This window comes from Salvia splendens, chromosome 7 (assembly GCF_004379255.2).
Source record: "Salvia splendens isolate huo1 chromosome 7, SspV2, whole genome shotgun sequence".
NCBI classification, from domain to species: domain Eukaryota; kingdom Viridiplantae; phylum Streptophyta; class Magnoliopsida; order Lamiales; family Lamiaceae; genus Salvia; species Salvia splendens.
Window position 1 is genome coordinate 30,969,807 of NC_056038.1, and position 22,040 is coordinate 30,991,846.

The following is a 22,040-nucleotide window of genomic DNA, read 5'->3' on the forward strand; positions in this document are numbered from 1 at the left end:
ACAGTTATAAAAAACATAACTTAGATTAGTGGAGGTTGCTGTAGTGACATATTTATTGGCTTATCATGCTTTTCTTTTTTAATCTTTTGAAGGGTCCTAGACCAATATTATTGTATATACGCGGCAAAACTTGAATGGTGAATCAAACATCAATCAATTATACATCTGTTGAATAGATTAATCATGATTGATGTTTTAATTAGGCCATAAAGCTACTAATGAAATATTATCTGTATAGTATACAGATAATATAAAAACATACAACCATAAGATAATAAGCATGAACTATAAAAGCTAGACCACTCTTGGAAACTTTTGACATGAAAGTAAAATACAGTGGCTAAACACTATTAGAACTACACATACATTTGATATTAGTCCCCAAATACCAAACTTATTCATGATAGCATATAAATGAAGTGTAGAAGATCATTAAAGTGGCAACCCGAAGCCGGTGAGACTCATATTACATCTTATGGGAAGGGGCAGTAGTTTCTGTGAGCGTGCAAGTTTGATATAATTGGTGGTGTGTAGTGGTGGCTATGAGTTGGAGAGGGTGTGGACGCGAGTGGAAACCTTGGACTTGTCGTTGTTTTTGAGCGAGGGAACAACATTAGGATCGACAACCTTGGACTTGTCGTTGTTTTTGAGGGAGGGAACGACATTAGGGTTGAAGGGTTTGCGATGAGTAATGGGAAGGTAGATGGACTTGTTTATATCTTGCATAAGTGCAGTTTCACTGTCAAAGAGATTGGCTGAGTTGAAAAACATCTCAAACACCTTCATGCAATATAAATGTGTTTGCTTGCAAGACTTACTCTATCATTTCTTGATGAAATCTGTCTGAGAACACAAGTTGCAACAGTTCGGAATTGGTTTGTTATTCTGCTGACTCCTGAACGAACGCAAATCAATACGATGATTTAGTTAATTAATCATTTACTACTATGATGTTGCGGTTCATTAGCCAAGATGGTAGTTAGAAACGGGATTAGTACCTATAAATTTGAGCAAGCAGCAGCTCAATATCTTGATGAAAATGGGAAGCTAGGCCTAGTCCTTGAACGTGGTACACCAAAGACATAGAGTTCTTTCTTTTTTTGTTATACCCCACTAATGAAATTCCATTTTAATGAAGGAGATTATATGTATTCTGAAGGGAGGAGTGACGCATAAGAGTTATGCGTCGTTATTAATGAAACGCACAACCCTTATGCATATGAAAGGGGCGCAATTACAAAAACTGAATCAATTACTTCTACACATTTAATTATATGCATATGAAATATACAAATTACGGAAAATCGACCAAAAAATCCATCAATTTCATCATAAACCCTAATTTTGCTAAATAATATGCATATGGAATACACAAATTACGGAAAATCGACCAAAAATTTCCATCAATTTCATCATAACCTCTAATTTCATCATAATCCCTAAGTATAGGCAACAAAACAATAAAAATTGACCAAAAATCCCATCAATTTCATCATAAACCATAATTTTACTAAATTACGGAAAACCTGCACAAATTAAGCCATAAATGATGTATTTAGCCAAATTTAAGAATAATTACTGGAATATGGTTGCAAAATGGTGGAAATTCGCCGGAAATTGCTGGGAATCGTCGGAAATTGTTGTGAATCGTCGCTTGGGTCGCCGCTTTCTGTCTGTGATGCGAAGTGTTCTGCCTTCTCTGCCTGTTTTAAAACCCGCCGGAAGACGCATAAGCTTTATGCGTCACTACCCAAAGACGCATAAGTGTTATGCGTCGCTAAGGAAAGACGCATAAGCATTATGCGTCACTATTTAAAGACGCATAATGCTTATGCGGCACTAAACAACGACGCATAATGGTTATGTGTCACTAAACAACGACGCATGATGGTTATGCGTCACTAAACAACGACGCATAACGGTTGTGCGTCACTCCCTGAGTCGGAATACATCTAAAGCTCTTCATTAAAATGAAATTCCATTAACATGCATTACCAAAAAAAGAATTATTCCGACAGTTTTATCAAGTTTCCATCCACAGGATATATTGCAGGTACTACAATGTCATTACTTTTCTTTTTAATTACTGAAAATTTTTTATGGACATATTACTTAGCAATAAGTGGTTAGATTAGATTAAATTAAGTATCTCCATTGGGAAATTTGTGAAGGAGTGATTGCAGATATTTGAGAGAGTCTATATTCTGGGTGGACATAAAGGCTTGAGCAGTGGCAGCCGGCGACTGAAACAGCGAGCCGTCGCTGCTCAAGTATCGCTTCACCGTTTCTTTGTGATCAAAATGGTAAGTAGATGGGAATGTCTCCAAGTATGAAAGGAGTGGCGGAAAACAACTCCGTTCCTCGGCTCCAACTAGCTCTTCCCTGCAATTCCACCCATTTTTGAGTTTTAGTCATGACTTCGCTTGGGCTTAATTAGCTAATTACTACCTCATTTAATTCAATTCAAGCATGCATTTCATGTTGAGAACAAGTTAGTTATAATAAAAATTAGGCATTTGGTACACATGCATTTCATGTTGAGAACGTTAATAATTACAATTAGGCATTTCGTACGTACGTTTCAAGAATATGTTGGCGCATGAGAAAAATGTGAGCTATGACTGTGACTAATCCATGAGGGAAAACAAGAGGAAGCGCGTGCGCCTCCGCCAGCTCAATCATCGCCGGAAAAGCAAGCACGAACCACCGCGGCAAGTTCTGATAGTTTATCTTGAGAAGTATCTCCGCCTTCAACTCAATGAACCTCAGCCCTGCATGTACATAAAAAGTGTCTCAAACTAACTTAATAATTCAATCTAGCCTGAAGTGTTTGGACCATTGATTTTTTACGGAACCATTAAATATGGACCAAAACATATTGTTTACACAAATATACGGGACCAATTTTGGACTTTAGTCTTCAATGTATATGAATGAAATATAATAATACCCGATTCAATATTTGGATGGGCAGGGTCCCACATTTTGAGAGCAATCAAGCAAGCAAGAGTAGAGGGGAGAGCATCAATGGTGGGAATTCCTTCTTCATTGGTTTCTCCCCAAAACCCACCTTCTTTTTGGTTTTGGATTATCCAATTCAGGCAGTTGGAAAACATGGGAATTTTGTGATTATTTTGGTGGGGAATCATGGCAAGCCAAGCAGTGTCATAGGCTGAGGGGGACACAAATGCATCACTATGGCTATGGAGCTTACAAAATATTTCATTTTTCACTTGATTAACAAGGGACTCGATTGACAGCAGTGACGACTCCATTATTATTATTTTCAGAAATGTTTTGTTTCTCACTTTTCCTTAATTAGTGCAACTACTTTGGACATGACATATATTCCATGGATGGATGTATTTATACTAAATTAGTGATGGGGACATTCTTTGAATTACCTGGATACAACAAACTAATAGAGTTGAATTACTGGTGGTGAACGTTTCGAACGTTTCCAAATATCTAGTACGAAAATGGTAGCTTTTTATATTTCTTGCCCTCTATTTTCTAGGATTAACCTAAACAATTATAGACTACACTACCAAGAAACATTGAATAGCGTAGCTCGTTGGAAAGGTTTCGAAACATGTAGGTCGTAGACGCAACTGATTAATTATGGAATCGATCTAAAATTAGTCGATGACAAGACGCAACTGATTAATTATGCTAAATTTAGTCAACAACAAGACGCAACTGATCATGGAAATACTAGTATTTCTTAACAGTCCATGACATTGTAGTTTATATTTTTGGTTGATAGATAAAAAATGTAGTGACACAGAGACACCATTTGTGGGTCCATCGGTTGATTCATAGGCTTTTATACAAGGTTTTATAATTCTCGAGTCCAGTTTAGACATTAAAACCAATAGAGTATTGAACTGTTATGGCAAGAAAAATTCGTGTGCAAGTCCTTGAATTAATTTTTTATTTTTTATTTCTTATAAATTATCCATATTCATTACTCTTTCCTTTCCTTGCAACAATCCAATAATCTTATTGTATATCATGCTTTGGGTTTAACGTTGTGTCTGTAATTGCGTTACCTCATTGCTTATGTTTGCAGTGGTCGAATACAGGATGAGTTTGAGTTTGTGTTTGTTAATGTGAACACCATTTACCGTAGTACTCCTCAAATTTTGTTTACATATGTCTGCTCTGTGTGGTCCTTTATAGTAATAGTTCATGTCATTTTCGTCATTTTCAACGGGCGGTGCAGATAAGGGATTCCGGCCTTCACTCGGCCTAAAAGTAGCAACCGACCCCAATAGCCCAAGAACAAGGAGTACGGACGTCCAAAGCAGGCCGGCCTAGTACAAGGATTATTCCTTCAAATATGATGGAGTAATATTTTATTTATATTTTCCTTCCTATTTTCATGCATATATACGTTATAGTTTTCGAAGCCCTAGCACCTACACTTGGATTTGTCCGTCGTAGTTGGCTTGAGTGCTCTAACCGATAGGAATTATATCCTATCAATCACACAAAAGATGAAATGAATAGTTAAATTAGGTGCATGTGAATGGTGCAGTTTTGGGCCCTATGGTTTCGTTTGAAGATTTGACAAGTTAATAACCGTTGTTCACTAGTTCTTGTGGTATTTATTTTTGTTGTATTGATATGGCTACCTTTATAAATGATGAAAAATTGAAAATGAGGTGTATTGAACTTCATGAATATATTTTCGATACCAGAATGTGGCATATAGTACTTTAGAATTTAAATTGATAAAACGTCTTCAATTAGTAGATATTGAAGTTTGAAAAGCCAGAATGTGACATACTAGTACTTTTAAGCCCTCCCCAATTCATTTCTTTATAGAATTTTCTACTCGTAATTTTTTCAAAAATTACGAATCGAAATACATATAGCCCTTCCCAAACTAATGTTGCTACAGAGAGTAAATAACTAGAAGTTGAATGTGAAAAATGGCTGAATTTAAACTTCGAAGAAGAGTAATAATGGCTACTCTCTTATTTAGGAAAGAAGAAGACGTATTTGGGGAAGAAGACTAACTAAAAGACAAAATATTAAATAATGCTAATATAATATTAGGGGAGCACTTCAAAAATAACTAATTATTAGATTACAACATCCTTCCATTTTATGCCATTAGATTTCTTCAAAAATAACTAATTATGGCTTAATAATTGCATAGTATTAATTTTTTCGCAACAATTGTATTGAAAATTAAGCACACAATTATTTAGATAATTATGCATCGTCGATAACATTGATATAGTTTACACATATTAAGAAGGATAAAGGAGAAATTAAGCAACATAATAATCACCATCAAGAACCAGATGCAACACACCGTTTACAAGACACAATTTCGAAAACTATACTCGGATAATCCCACAAATAATGCAAGAATAATACATAATTAAGCGGCAAAATAAGCAATCATCTGAAATCGCCAACAATGGATGCCAAATCCATACGGAATTAAGGTTCTGGCGATTTGGCCGACGAACAAATAAACCCTAAAATCCCCAGAACAAAAACACACAAATTGAATAAACCCTAAAATCTACATATTACTTATTGACAGCAACTAAAAATTTTAAAAACACGAACGACGAACAATAAAGGTTGGAATTTACCATTTCGTGATGTTTCTCCGGCATCGGCCTCTGGGGGTTCGAAATTGCTTGTTTGTAGCCCGCAGAGTAAATCAGATGTCGCTGGTTGGTTGTTATTCGAGTTCAGTTAGCAAAAACGCCGGGTTAATTCTTTTTTTTTTCTAGGGTATTTTTTTACATTCCATAAGTGTACTGTTTTTTTTTTTTAAAATTTCGGCTTTCGCAGAGACGCATGACCCTCATGCGTCACTCGTTAATGAAACGCATGACCGTGATGCGTTTTAGGGTAAGACGTAAGACGCATGAGCATAATGCGTCTTTTAATTTTTTTTATTTTAATTGAAAGACGCATGAGGGACATGCATCTTAGGGTAAAATACATGACACACATGCTTGTAAACATAAATTGGCTCTGTAGCTTAGTGGTAAAAATTCTGTGTTGGGTCTCTGGAGACCTGGGTTCGAATCCCAGCGGCCACATACAATACTTTGTGGACCATATATATAGATATTAATATGCCAAAGTCTGTATGGGTAGTGTTAAACTCCTATTTTCCCCTTAGATTTAAGTTTCTACGCAATCTCGGTCGTTGGATTAGGAGGATGGACGTTCTAGATTATAATCTAATTTAACATCCCGCGTTTCATTATTTACCCAGTTTGATGCATCATGAGGGTGATTTAGTCATTTTGTGTACTCAAAAAATGTTGAAAACCTATTGACCAAAATTTAAGCGGGCTACTCCACTACTTTCCATCGACTAAATACATCCTTCATCACCAATCGCAATTACTCAAAAATCTCGCTCCAGATTCTCTCTCACGAACGACGCCACAAATTCCTTCCAGTGCCAAAAACCCTAGCCGCCGCTGTTCAAAAGCGCGGCGTTTTCTCGGAGATTCACCGCTGGGTGCCTTGCTTTCCATAATCCCCTCACGGTTTGAACTAGATTTTGCTGGACTACAACAGCAGGTAGGGTTTCGTCGTATATTGTTCGATTTTCAACAATCGTTTTCCAAATAACCGACCGAAATAAAACAACCACACCAAGATTCAATAGATTACCATCAAATCCGCGATTATTTGTTGTTAAATTCTGTAATTTTGTGATTGTTTACTGTTGCGCGCAGATTTCATCATGACTAAAAGAGGTAGACCTACGAAATCGCAACAAACACAAGAAGGGGGTGAGTTTCTGTTTGCACGCTGCTCTGTTTTTCTGCTTCTCATATTTGTCAATTTGATCCTACATGATTTAGTCCTTTTTGTACATTATTTTCTTGATTATGTGCATTAATTTATCTGATGTTTCATTTGTTTGTATGTCAGTGGTCATTAGTGTCAGCATATATGCTATATTAGTGTTTCATTACTCTTATAGATCAAAATATCATGAACTGAACCTTTTAAAAGTACAGGTAATATGTGTGGGTGTGCATTGTTTGTTAAAAGATAAGCATTGTGTATAGTGGATACTGATGTGTATTTGTCATTAATGAAATTAGTTTGTTGGTTAAGAGTATATCTTGTATGATTCATCATGGTTAGGTTATAATTGCATTATTTGCTTTAGCTATTTCATTATTTGGAATGTTAATTTGTTACCTATATTGATATCTTGTATGATTCATCATGGTTGTGTTACTGGGTGAGCATTCTGATTTTTTGGTTCGTCTCCCAGATTTATCATGACGAAAAGAGGACGTCCTTCAACTTCACAACCATCCCAGTCTGAAGGTGAGCATTCTATTTCATTTGCATGTCCAATTCCTGGAATAATTGTCTGCTTCTGTACATGAAGTACTGGGTGAATGCAATATTCATGGCCGCATTATTTAACTGAATCTGTACATTATTTACCTATTTGTATGCATTAATTATCATGTTTTAGGCATTATAGACCTGCTGTTGTACATGGGTCAATGAGTGAATGCAGTAGTTGTATGTTCATTAATTGATTGAATCTGTACATTATGTAGCTATTTCTATGCATTATTTATCATGATTTAGCCATTATGTGACTTGTGTTGTACACGGGTCAAAGAGTGAATGCAATATTTGTATGTTCATTACTTAATCGAATCTGTATATTATGTAGCTATTTCTATGCATTATTTATCCTGTTTTATGCATCATTTGACTGCTGTTGTACATGAGTCTAAGAGTGAATGCAATATTTAAATGTTCATTATTTGAGTGATTCTGTACATTATTTGGCTATTTGAATGCATTATTTATCCTGTTTTATGCATCATGTGACTGCTGTTGTACATGAGTCAAAGAGTGAATGGAATATTTGAATGTTCATTACTTGACCGGATCTGTACATTATTTAGTTATTTTAGTGCATTATTTATCATGGTTTATGCTTTATGTGACTGCTGTTAGACATGGGACAATGGGTGATTGCAATATTCTTGGTGCATTTTTTGATTTATTCTGAACATTATTTGATTATTAAAATGCATTATTTTGATGCTTCTGTACAAGGGTGTATAAGTGAATGCAGTATAACTGTCCACATTATTTTATTCAGTCTGTACATTATGTAACTAATTGTATGTTATTATTTTGTATGTTGTACAACATCAAAGCAGCTAAGATTGGACATCGACGAGGCTGTCGATGATATACTGCCAGTAGGAATTGCCCAAAAATTTCAGGAGCGATTATCAGAGGCCGGGACTAGTACAGCTTCGGAAGAGACGGAGGATAGGAAACCAAGGGGTAGGAACGTCAACCATCTGTATTGTCGATGAACCCCAACAGAGTTTCTGAATTGTATTAAGAGTTTAACTCCACGGCAGAAGGAAGTCGTCACGGAACTTGTACATGAGTCTAAGAGTGAATGCAATATTTGTACATTATTTAGCTATTTCTATGCATTATATATCATGTTTTATGCATCATTAGACTGCTACTGTACATGAGTCCAAGAATGAATGCAATATTTGTATGTTCATTACTTGAGTTATTCTGTACATTATTTGGCTATTTGAATGCATTATTTATCCTGTTTTATGCATCACGTGGTTGCTGTTGTACATGGGTCAAAGAGTGAATGGAATATTTGTATGTTCATTACTTGGCCGTATCTGTACATTATTTAGCTAATATAGTGCATTATTTATCATGATTTATGTTTTATGTGACTGCTGTTGGACATGGGACAATGGGTGATTGCAATATTCATGTGTGCATTTTTTGGATTTATTCTGCACCTTCCTCATCCCTTGTTTGCGCGTATCAAAATCAACAGCGCGAGCATATACATCGTATAACTCGAATGCGAAATCTAATGATTGGAACTTCTGACCAACGACGGGCTTCGATTCCGGAGAACATTCAGGCACAACCATAACTGTATACAAACACAAATAAAAAAATGTTTTGGATACTAAGACATTATAAGATATAAAACGTTCATTACAGAGGCATAAAATAACCATTACAATGCCAAATGTGTACATTACGTGAATTAGGTATTTGGCTATTGTTTTGTTACATAATACATAATACACACTATACCCTAGGATAGCTAAACCCTAAAGGAATGACTCATAGTCGCGGTCCTTCGTAGAGGTTGTGTTTCTCAAACTATACTACACCCCTAGCCCCCAGAATTGGGCAACCCGAGGGGAATGAATGAACCCTAAACCCCACATAATCACAATCTGGCAAACATGTTTAAACCATACTACACCCTAGCCCCAAGGATTTCTAAACCCTTGGGGAATGATTGAAACTAAACCCAAAAATCAAACCGTTCCAATCCTGACATATTCATGAAATTGTATAACACAAACAAACAAACCGGCTCAGAAAACCTTTACATTGCAGTTCACATATCGTTCATTATATAGTCAATACCATCCATTATCTATTAACATTTGGTGCATTATTTGTATCGGTTTAAACTACTACCCTAGCCCCTGGGCTTGTTAAACCCTTAGGGAAAACAGGAAATGTGCGCCAAACATCGAAACACGGCACAACTTAAATTAAACGGGGCAGGATAAATGTTCATTACATATCACAAATAATGCATTACAGAAACTAAAAATACGCATTATACTACACAATATGTACATTATGTATATCTGTTTTAAAAAATGCCTACTCGCTATGCATGTGCAACCCCAGACGAATTACTGTAGCTCGTGTATTTGGACAACGTTTGTTAGACTTAGAACATACTACACCCTAGCCCCTAGGCTTGTTAAACCCTTAGGGAAAACAAAAAACGTGAACCATGTTAGGATTGGTATACTGAAAAACATATTTCGAGCATGTTGCATGGATAGAATTGCTTGTATACAATAAATTCTACAATTCACTTTTATCCCAAGGTGAGAAGAAATAATTTTATCGCATTGGTGTTTGCTTATGCATTTATAAGATGTTTCTCAAACATTTAAATGTATAAGAAGCAAATAAGTCTAATTCTTCTGCATAGTAGACTGGTCGTGAACGACGTTCACAGAAGGTGACTCAGTCGGTCCTTTGTAGAAGAGAAATAGAATTTCACAACCTAGATAGGCTTTGGCTACCTATCGTGAAAGGTTGCAGTGTCAGTCTGCATGTTTCCTTACCTTAGGAAATAAACGACACTGGTGTGGTATAGCACTGAAGGATCTAACAGTTGAGATAAGTCTTTCTTGCTATTTACTGAAAGACGAGGTCTCAGTGATTGTTATTTCTTAATCATTGTTGACATAACATTGAGCATACGATATTGATTATGCACTACTTTGATTATCAAATGGTGCGGATTTTTCGCAATCCAAGAATCCTGGTATCTTGGGTAGTGGTGATCAATGTCTAGAGGTGCTAGTATTGTTATTGCAATGAATCGTGTGCTGGGTGAGTCCAGTTTGATAATATCCTCAAGAGGTGTTCGAAAAAGGTTTTATTATTCAGAAACCCGGCCGGCTGGAATTTATTCCAGAATAATAAATAAAGATTTTGAACTAGACAACTCTTGGAAAAATATATTAATTAATTAAAGTCAAATAGCAGACTTAAATTAATTAATGGATATTTATATCTTAAACACGGGAAATAATAAATTAAAGAGGTAAAGCCCGGATTACTCGTAATTTGGAATTGGACGGGCAGTCAATATTATTATTCTATAGTGGATGATAATAATATTCTATTGGACTTGTATTAAATTGGGGCTCAATTTAATTAGTAAAAGTCCAACAGGTTTGGCCCAAGTCCAACCTCCATGGATCCCTAATCTGGCCCATCATAACTCTATATAAAGGAGACTAAATAGAAGACAAAAGGTGGTGATTTTACTCTTAATTTTCGTGCTCCCCAGTGGGAGTGGACGAAAAATCGGTTTTTGAGAAAACTGATATTCTGTCTTCTTTCTAGTCAAGCCTTTTTCGATTATGACAAGCTTTGCCCACCCAAAGGTCATTATCTGAGTTCGGGATACAGATTAGAAGATTCGTGGTTGAGTACGAAGAACATCACGTGGAGAAGGCGCAAGCAATCGTCGATTCTTTGGAGAATCAGATCGGTAATCCTAAACCGTAGAATATCATGAATTATGATTTTAATTCCTTAAGCATGATTTTTGTGCGTTCTTGTATGCAATTCAATGTTTTACATGTGAATCAATTAATCCCATAATCGGTCAAATAGATCCATATATATGATTTATTTGTGAATGCATGTCTTCCGCTATGCATGTGCAACCCCAGACGAATTACTGTAGCTCGTGTATTTGGACAACGTTTGTTAGACTTAGAACATACTACACCCTAGCCCCTAGGCTTGTTAAACCCTTAGGGAAAACAAGAAACGTGAACCAAACATCGAAACACGACACAACTTAAATTAAACGGAGCAGGATAAATGTTCATTACATATCACAAATAATGCATTACAGAAACTAAAACTACGCATTATACTACACAATATGTACATTATGTATATCTGTTTTTAAAAATGCCTACTCGCTATGCATGTGCAACCCCAGGCGAATTACTGTAGCTCGTGTATTTGGACAACGTTTGTTAGACTTAGAACATACTACACCCTAGCCCCTAGGCTTGTTAAACCCTTAGGGAAAACAAGAAACGTGAACCAAACATCGAAACACGGCACAACTTAAATTAAACGGGTCAGTATAAATGTTCATTACATATCACAAATAATGCATTACAGAAACTAAAACTACGCATTATACTACACAATATGTACATTATGTATATCTGTTTTTAAAAATGCCTACTCGCTATGCATGTGCAACCCCAGGCGAATTACTGTAGCTCGTGTATTTGGACAACGTTTGTTAGACTTAGAACATACTACACCCTAGCCCCTAGGCTTGTTAAACCCTTAGGGAAAACAAGAAACGTGAACCAAACATCGAAACACGGCACAACTTAAATTAAACGGAGCAGGATAAATGTTCATTACATATCACAAATAATGCATTACAGAAACTAAAACTACGCATTATACTACACAATATGTACATTATGTATATCTGTTTTTAAAAATGCCTACTCGCTATGCATGTGCAACCCCAGGCGAATTACTGTAGCTTGTGTATTTGGACAACGTTTGTTTGACATAGAACATACTACACCCTAGCCCCTAGGCTTGTTAAACCCTTAGGGAAAACAAGAAACGTGAACCAAATATCGAAACACGGAACAACTTAAATTAAACGGGTCAGTATAAATGTTCATTACATATCACAAATAATGCATTACAGAAACTAAACTGCGCATTATACTATATAATATGTACATTATGTAAATCAGTAAAAAAAAACCTACGCACTATGAATGTGCAATCCCAGATGAATTACTGCAGCTCGTGTATTTGGACAACGTTATTTAGACTTAGAACATAAATGTGTGCATTATTTTAACTTATGTAGTCATTATTTGTATTTTGGTGGTCATTGTTGTAAACATTAATGCAATATTCGTGTGTTCATTATTGTAATGGTTCCGCACATTATATGAATATTTATATGCATAAGCATATCCTGGTGTATGCATCATGTAACTGGTGGTTTTTATTGTTGAAAAGTACATGGAATATGTTGATGTGCATTACTTGGTTTAATCTCTTCATTATTTGTTTGTACATTACCTTGTATAATCTGTGCATTATATGCCTATGTTTAATGCATTATTTTGCTGATCTACACAGATTATGTAATGCGACTGAGAACAGACGCACACCAACATGAAAAACGATCTCGAAGCTCTACACTGATTATGTATTACGACTGATATTCAATTACAAAATGAAATCGTCGAAACCACTAAACATGAGCGAGAAGCGGGTGAATAACCTTCTTCCATTGATTATCGACCAATCGTGCACAATCTACAATTGTCTGCGTTTGATTCACAAAGCACCGGCGTGCACAATCTACGATCTATAATCGTGAACTGCCAATTTCTCGAACTGAAATTATCAAAATTAAAAGCGGCGTGCTGGAGAAAGAAATCAGCGAGAAATTGGGAAGAAATCATTTGTTGAAACTGCATACAGCCTAAAAGGAGTAATTCATGGACAATTCCGTAACTAACAAATTTGGTTAATCCCTATTTCACCCCCAAGCGTTGAAAATTAAATTTTTTTGATAATTTCAGTTTAAAATTTAAGCCATTAGATGCATTGAAATCCATGGATGAGATTAAAAAGGAGAAAGGATATATAAGGTGAAAAGGATTTGAATACAATCCAAGTCTGTATAGTAGCAAATCTACTTCTAATTTCAAGTTCAAGAAATGTGAATTTAAGTCATATACAGGGGTATCTAAAATAAACATAGCTTTTAGAATAAAAATTAAGAATTATTTATATGTAGTTCTTAGATAGTGAAGATCTATAATGAATTCATCACCTTATTGCATGTATAAATTTGCTGGAAATTATAAGCATTTTATGGAAATCGAATCTAGGACCAGGAATTCATTGAAAAAGGCAATAAATCCACCGAATATCACTAGTAGTAATCTTTAATGAAAATGGGTTAAAGTTTATCATAAGATCTAATTTGCTACCTGAAAAAAATCACGTCGTTCGAACATTTTTTGTGTAAATCAATTTTTAAAAGGTGTAAAACATGCTAGTATTTAAAAATATAGCTAAAAAGTCATGTCACATTCGCCCATTCTGTCACATTTCCGTAGTGAGAAGACGTTTTGGGATGAATTGGAGAGGGAGTTGAAAGATTGAAAATGAATTCAAGGTGAGAAGTGAGACGGTGTATGGACTTCAATTTGAGCTTGCTATTTAAATTAGGTGCGCTGGTTTTAATTGATGGCCCATTGGTGTTTATTGGTGACCCAATCCGGATTTGACCCAATATTTAAATGGACGCTCCGATGGCTGCCACGTATGCCACCTCACGCGGATCATGACGATGAGCCATTGGATCTAGGGTGTGTTTGTTTGCTCAATTATACACTCCCTGCGCCTCCTTGACTCCTCAGTCTATTCACTTGCATCTCTCTCTACATGCTTTTTCTCCGACTTCTCTCTAGAACATTCTCTCTCTCTGAAATGGCTTCCGATCTTTCTTCTCCGGTGACTCCTTCTCTGTTTTAGTGAGAATCGAGTGTGCATCTCTCAACTCCTGGGTTGATTAGGAGATCTCTTTGGTTTCGAACGGTTGAGTTCGATTCTGGCTGTTTGGTGGAAGATCTTCAGTTGATTTCTTAGATCCATGGGATTTGTGTGTTCTTGAAGCCTTGTGGCTGTGGTGTGAGTCATTTGATGTGTGAGGTGGCTACTGTGTTGTAGTAATCGGAAACCCTAGGTTTTGGGGTTCGATTGTTTCACTGTGCTCCCTTGTGATTTGTTGGAGAAGACTGAGGAGGTCCTTGGCCCTGTGCAGTCGTGTGTGCGACCTGAGCCATATTCTAAATCTTCTGTCCTATTTTGTTCTTGTCTTTCATTTGCAGTTTAGATCCGCAAGGATCTTGGATATTGTGTTACTAACTTGTGTATTCAGTGTGCAGGAGATTCACAGTGTATAGCTCGAGATATTCGATCGGTTCCAGGTCCTATATAGGCTAGGGTTTACTGTAATCTTGTACTCGTAGCATACGATTCTAGTTGTAACAAATATCTTGTAATTGGCTTGTTCTTTACTGAGATTAGCCATCTCGGTGTTGATTCAATAATAAAAAGAGGTCCAAGTAATTAGTTAACCTGAGTGATCTGATCCCTACATGTAGGATGTTATATCTGTAAGTGATCCCCTGTAATATTATGTGTATAGAGATTTGTTCCACTCTTGTTTTCACGGAGTATATATATTTGGCCAGACTAGGGGTGGGTCGGTACGGTATACCATACCGACCGTGCCATACCGCATACCATACCGGAAATTACGATATGTCAAAATTCCATACCGATACCATACCGAATTTCCGGTATACCGTTATATATATATATATATATATATATAGAGAGAGAGAGAGAGAGAGTTCCATTATTCACAAATCCACTCTTAAAGACCGAACCGCCGAACCATACCAAATTAGGGTTTTTAGATCTAGTTTTTTATGGATGAGAGACACAAATTTATCAATTATTTTCGCCTTCATCACGAGCCTGTTTTAATTCATCCAAAGGTAAATAAGTCATACTAACATGTTACGAAGATTTAACTTCATTGCAGTAGGTTTTTACTTCATTCCAGTAGGTTTTTACTTCATTCCAGTAGGATTATTTCTTCATTCAAGTACGTAAATGCGGTTTCGCCGTCGCGTGCCGTTCTTTCTCTCTACAATATGTATCACCACCGCCACAACGCCGATATGGTGTAATAAACACATGGAATGATGTAATAAATTATTGGAATGAAGTATATGTAGAAGCATTTGAAGTCATACTGGAATGAAGTAAAAACCTTATCCAATGAAGTAATAACGTTTCTGAATGAAGTAATAAACGCACTTAAATAAATTGCATTTTTTAATGTAAATAAAGTAAAACCTCATGTCAATGAATTCAAATGAAACCTATGTTGAATCATTTCAAAACCTAATGGAAAAAAGTAAAAACATGTTGTAGTTTCAAGGTATTACGTACGGAATGAAGTAATAAACCTATACAATGAAAGTAAAATGAGCTTGTAATGAAGACCGGAAAATTTACACAGCAGCACATCTCATAAAAAAAACTAGATCTAATGGCCCAGATTTAGTCTCTAGTTCGGTCTTTAAAATTGGTTCGACATTGATCACAACTCTATATATATATATATATATATATATATATATATATATATATATATATATATATATTACATTTAATTTTTTTAAAATTTTATTTAATAATATATATATATATATATATATATATAAATGTAATATACACTTTTTAAAAATTTAATATAATATATATCCAAAATATTACATTTTAATTTTTTTTAAATTTTAGAGAATTCTATTTTTTAATTTTTTAATATAATATATATATATAATAATAATCTATCGGTATACCGGTATACCGTGGATTCGGTATACCGCAGTATAGAAAAATTGATACTGTTACCGTACCGAAACACTGCGGTACGGTATCATACCGTACCGGAAGTTGCGGTATACTGAAAAATCGGTATTTTCGGTACGGTATTTCGGTATAATTTCCCACCCCTAGGCCGGACGGGACGAGAAATATTTTATTTTAACAAATGGAGTAGGTAATTTCACTTTTATCTTCTTTTTTTCTTTCTCATTTAATTATGGAAAAATTAAGATATAAAGTATTTATGTATTTTTATACTAATGTGATTGTAATTTTTTACATAATTTTTTTCATATATAAATCAACATAAATAGAATTTGTTTTAGGTATAATATAGTATTATTTTTATAATACTATTTTTTATAAAAACAATCAGTTTTTTCTAGTTTTTCAGTTTTTAATATCCGAACGAACCAAAAAAATTGAATTAGCCAAAAGTTTAAACCTGAATCGAAAAATAAAAAAAAACAAACTGAATTTTAAATTTTTATTTGGTCTGATCCAGATCAAATATCGATTTTTGATTATTTTGCTCACCTCTAAATACAACCCCTACTAGAAAAATTTTCTTCGTCCGCTACTGTATTGAAGTTTGAAAAGCTAGAATGTGACACACTAGTACTTTAGATTGATAAAACCTCTTCAATTAGTATATTGAAGTTTGAAAAGAGAAATGAAACTTTTTTGATCTTTCTCTAGGATAATGTTGAGATTGCACAAATAGCTTAACATATAATGTTATGAAGAAGAGATAAGACATAGAAAAAAATGTGTGAAGCAAAGAATACTTAAGTTATAGTGAAATTACATTTTTAAATTCATTAGTAAAAGAAAAAGTTTCTCATATACGTACTCCAATAATATCCGACAAATGAACTCTTTTGTCTGGTCGAATTGTAGATAATGAAAGATATTTTCTCTCTTTTGTGTGAAACAGAAATCGAGCATCTTTCTAATTCAAAAAATTAAAAAAGGAAGTAAAAAATATGTGTCAACAAACAAGGTTAATTTCTTTTTGCCGGCATTGGGTATTCAGTACAACTTGACAGAATATCTCCGACGTCGCCTGGAGTTGAGACGCATTCTTCTTTTATGGTTCGTTCATCGTAGTTAAGTCATTTCTTTTTTCATTAACTAGTACTAAATTTCACCCCTCCATTTTCGTGGTCTAGATTTCCCACTGCTGATAAGATGTTCGATTTTGCATACGGTGTGTTTAATACTCTCTTCGTTCCGCGGTAGTGGAGGCATTTCTTTTCGGTACGCGATTTAAAAAAATTGTGTTAAGTGAGTTAAGTAAAAAATAATAAAGTAGGAAATGAAAAAAGGTGGAGAGATGAAGAGAGAATAAAGTAAGATAAAGCAAACTAAATGAGAAGAAATGTATTGACTTTTACTAAAAAAAAACACTTTACTACTATGAAAAGTACCAAAATGCTAAAATAACTCACTATTATGGAACGGAGGAAATACTAAGACATGGAGAATTCTCAAGTGACTCTTTTTTAGTTAGTGGATAGTTACAGAGAAACATATGGTGGAGGTTGCTGTAGTGGCAAATTTTTAATGGGCTCATCATGCTTTTCTTTTATTCTTTTCAAGGCTCATCACGATTTATTAGACTAATATAATTTCTTTTATTCTTTCGAAGGGTTGTCATGATTTATTAGACTAATATAGTTGTATATACACGGCAAAACTTGAATGGTGAATCAAACATCAATTATACATCTGTTGTACAGAGTAATCGTGATTAAAGTTTTAATTAGGCCATAAAGACACTATTGAAACATTACTGTACATAATATAAAAACATAGTACGACCATAAGATGATAAACATTATGTATACAAGCTAGCCAACTCTTGGAAACTTTTGACATGAAAGTAAAAGATAGTGGCTAAACAATAATAGTAACTACACATACATTTGATATTCGTCCCCAAATACCAAACTCATTCACGATGACATACAAAGGAAATGTAGAAGATCATTATAGTGGCAACGGGATGCCGGTGAGACGCATATTACATCTTATGGGAAGGTGTAGTAGTTTTGGTGAGGGTGCAAGTTTGATATAATTGGTGGTGTGTAGTGGTGACTTTGAGGTGCAGAGGGTGTGGACGCGAGCGGAAACCTTGGACTTGTCGTTGTTTTTGAGCGAGGGAACAGCACTAGGAGCGGTAAATGGGAAGGGTTTGCGATGAGTAATGGGAAGGTAGATGGACTTGTTTATATCTTGCATAAGTGCAGTTTCACTGTCAAAGAGATTGGCTGAGTTGAAGAACATCTCAAACACCTTCATGCAATATAAATGTGTTTGCTTGCAAGATTTACTCATTTCTTGTTCAAATCTGTCTGAGAACACAAGCTGCACCAATTCTTTCTTTTTCAGCTCCAGCATCTCTCTCACATGCGCTACTGATTCTTCGATGCCACTCTCGGGATTTTGCTGCCAGTGGAGCATCACCATGTTCATCTTTCCATCCACCACTTCTTTCTGCATATGTTCATTAAAATTATTCAATGGAGGAAATAAAGAGATTATCCCATTAATTAGTAATATATGTGAATAATTACTTGATAACTCTGCATGTCGTTTGATAAACGTGCGATGGCCATGAGCAATTTGGTGATGTTTTGGTATTGAAGAGGGTTTGCATTTGGGTTGAAGAAATTAGGGGTGGCTGGAAGAGCTATTGTGTGTGCTGCGATCGACAGCATCCCGGTTTCTAGGTATTCATCCATGCATGGTGTGTACCCTGTTAGACTCCATCTTCTCTCCACCATCCACGACATGAAGCAATCACGCCACTACAACATATAAACAGCAGAGCAGCTCATATAAGGTATGTAGCATACCATTTCCCTATAAAAATATATACTCGAAAGTAAATTAAAATCTAGTGTTACACCAAACTTACAAGTTGTTGCAACTTGGGCACTACTGTGCTTCCTTCTTGTGGCTCGCATATTGTAACGAAGTCATTCACAAACTCATCTACCGCCTCAAAGATCGTCTTGCTATGGCCCCCTAATCCATTGCCCTCCCATCTACAAGTTAAATGTAAGTATTTATTCTCACGCAATTCATGAGTACAGAGTGCGTGCACATGGTGTGTGCGCAGAGAACTTGCGATGCTGATGCTCAAATATGGTTATACCTTTGAACTGCATCAGTCAAAATTTCCAAGTCAGGCAAGGAACCTTCCATGTCATAAAAGTCATCAGCGACTGTCACAATTATGGCAGCCTTTGCAATAATCATCCTCATGACTGAATTGTGAGGAAAGAGAGAGCAAGAAGCAATTGCAAAATAGGTATAAACTGTCTTCTCCCTTCCAAATCCCATCTCACTAAGCCTCCATTTCTTCGCCCACCTAAATATATATTCAAGCATATGTTTCTCATTAATAATTGTCAAATTGAAAGGATTAATCTCATGAATAGGACTAACCCTTTAAGCTCCTCTAATTCACGCATGTATATTGACTGCATAAATTCAAAATTTTCAACAGCCAGCTGCCTCAACTTGGTGTTCTCAAGGCAGGAAAACCTGTTTATTATCAAAGTAGGTAGCATTATTACTATAACTTATAAGTAACTAACAATTTATGAGTGATGAAAATAGATACCTGTAGAAAGAGGCCTTCCCAATCCATAAAGGGCTGCTTTTGTTTTCCTCAATCCACTTCCTATGATAGAGACGATCAAGACGAGCAGTCCATGGAACATCCACCTCATACTTGATCTACTCAGATGAATAATCGAAGGAGATGAGATGATGCTACAAAGTATAAAATGAATTGACTGTGTGTTTATGTATATATATATATATATGTACCATATTTTGCAGGCCTTTTGAAATTAACAAGTTATAATCTCTATGCCTGGTCTTGGAATTTTGGAGCAATTTAGTAGCAAACTTTCTTGCTTCATCTAATTGGTGCTCTCCTGGATATGCTAAATCTGTAGCTCTGTAAACACTGTACATCGCGGTGATGAAGTGTTGGCTGTTTTGTTCCATATACTCCATTGTTTCTGGTTGATTCACAAACCAGCAGAAGCTCTCTGCTTACAATTGTATTAATATGAAAATAATTAATACTAAACATAAACTGATTGAAATTCAAGTGCTGATAAATTAAGATAAAGTACCTGGATTAACGTCGTGTCCATGCATCCGGAGAAGCCGGAAAGCCATTGCATCTTTGAATAATTTCAAGGGGAAACTGCTGTTCGGATTTGGTTTATTATTCTGCTGACTCCTGAACAAACGCAAATCAATACGATGATTTAGTTAATTTATCATCGACTATGATGTTGCGGTTCATTAGCCAAGATGGTAGTTAGAAATAGGATTATTACCTATAGATTTGAGCAAGAAGCAGTTCAATATCTTGATGAAAATGTGGAGCTAGGCCAAGTCTTTGCACGTGGTCCACCAAGGACAGTTTTATCAAGTCTCCATCCATAGGATATATTGCAGGTACTGCAATGTCATTAATTCTCTTTTTAATTTACTCAAGATTATTTATTATGAACATCTTACTGAGCCAGCAGAAGGGATAGATTATTTATTATATGTAGTACAAGATTATTATTAGACTAAGTAAACTACCTCCACTTGGAAATTTATGAAGGAGTGATTGCAGATATTTAAGACAATCCATATTCTGGGTGGACATAAAGGCTTGAGCAGTGGCCGCCGGCGACTGAAACAGCGATCCTTCGCTGCTCAAGTATCGCTTCACCGTTTCTTTGTGATCAAAATGGTAAGTAGATGGGAATGTCTCCAAGTATGAAAGGAGTGGCGGAAAGCAACGCCGTTCCTCGTCTCCAACTAGCTCTTCCCTGCAATTCCACCCATTTTTTAGTTTTAGTCAAGACTTAGCTTGGGCTTAATTAGCTAGCTTGCATTTCACGTTGAGAACATGTTAATAATGAAAATTATGCATTTTGTAATTACGTTTCAAGAATATGTTGACGCCGGACGAAAATGTGAGCTATAGCTGTGACTAATCCGTGAGGGAAAACAAGAGGAAGCGCGTGGGCCTCTGCCAGCTCAACCATAGCCGGAAAAGTCAGCACGAACCACCGCGGCAAGTTCTGATAGTTTATCTTGAGAAGTATCTCCGCCTTCGACTCAATAAACCGCAGCCCTGCATGGATACATATAAAAGTGTCACAAACTAATTAACTAACTATATCAGTATATATGAATGAAATATAATAATACCTGATTCAATATTTGGATGGGCAGGGTCCCACATTTTGAGAGCAATCAAGCAAGCAAGAGTAGAGGGGAGAGCATCAATGGTGGGAATTCCTTCTTCATTGGTTTCTGCCCAAAACCCACCTTCTTTTTGGTTTTGGATTATCCAATTCAGGCAGTTGGAAAACATGGGAATTTTGTGATTATTTTGGTGGGGAATCATGGCAAGCCAAGCAGTGTCATAGGCTGAGGGGGACACAAATGCATCACTATGGCTATGGAGCTTACAAAATATTTCATTTTTCACTTGATTAACAAGGGACTCGATTGACAGCAGTGACGACTCCATTATTATTATTTTCAGAAATGTTTTGTTTCTCACTTTTCCTTAATTAGTGCAACTACTTTGGACATGACATATATTCCATGGATGGATGTATTTATACTAAATTAGTGATGGGGACATTCTTTGAATAACCTGGATACAACAAACTAAGGGCACCCGCAACGCCTTACGCGGGTGTCCTGCGTTCCGTCACGGGGGACGGGACGGCGGCGCGATGCGTTGCGGCGCCCCGTCTCGTCCCCAGCCCGTCCCGATCCCGTCCCGCGTCCCGTCACGGCATGACGAGTGACGAGCCGCCTCGCCACGCGTCGAGGCGCCATGCTTGACGCCCACTCGTCGGCTCGCGAGTGGGCATCGTCACGCT

The 22,040-nt window shown here is 36.1% G+C and overlaps 1 protein-coding gene across 1 annotated transcript; it reads right to left on the minus strand.

Annotated features, from left to right (window-relative positions):
* Positions 1-17,853: 17,853 nt before the first annotated feature.
* Positions 17,854-21,722, minus strand: LOC121742651 ((E,E)-geranyllinalool synthase-like). The gene is made up of 12 exons (XM_042135855.1): positions 21,355-21,722; positions 21,085-21,277; positions 20,737-20,969; positions 20,484-20,607; positions 20,274-20,383; positions 19,960-20,186; positions 19,751-19,866; positions 19,573-19,671; positions 19,280-19,495; positions 19,040-19,169; positions 18,696-18,929; positions 17,854-18,615 (listed from the first exon to the last, which is right to left on the minus strand). The coding sequence occupies exons 1-12, from the start codon at positions 21,677-21,679 to the stop codon at positions 18,109-18,111; spliced, it is 2,514 nt and encodes an 837-aa protein (XP_041991789.1). The 5' UTR covers positions 21,680-21,722; the 3' UTR covers positions 17,854-18,108.
* Between the last annotated feature and the right edge of the window lie 318 nt (positions 21,723-22,040).

Bases quoted from the DNA above. Each gene is read 5' to 3' on its own strand.
- LOC121742651 (XM_042135855.1), bottom strand. From the start codon at position 21,679: ATGGAGTCGTCACTGCTGTCAATCGAGTCCCTTGTTAATCAAGTGAAA. The intron at 20,608-20,736 runs GTAGTTTACTTA...ATGACATTGCAG, and splicing joins TCATAAATTTCCAAGTGGAG to TACCTGCAATATATCCTATG. The intron at 18,930-19,039 runs GTAAGTTTGGTG...TATATGTTGTAG, and splicing joins TGCCCAAGTTGCAACAACTT to TGGCGTGATTGCTTCATGTC.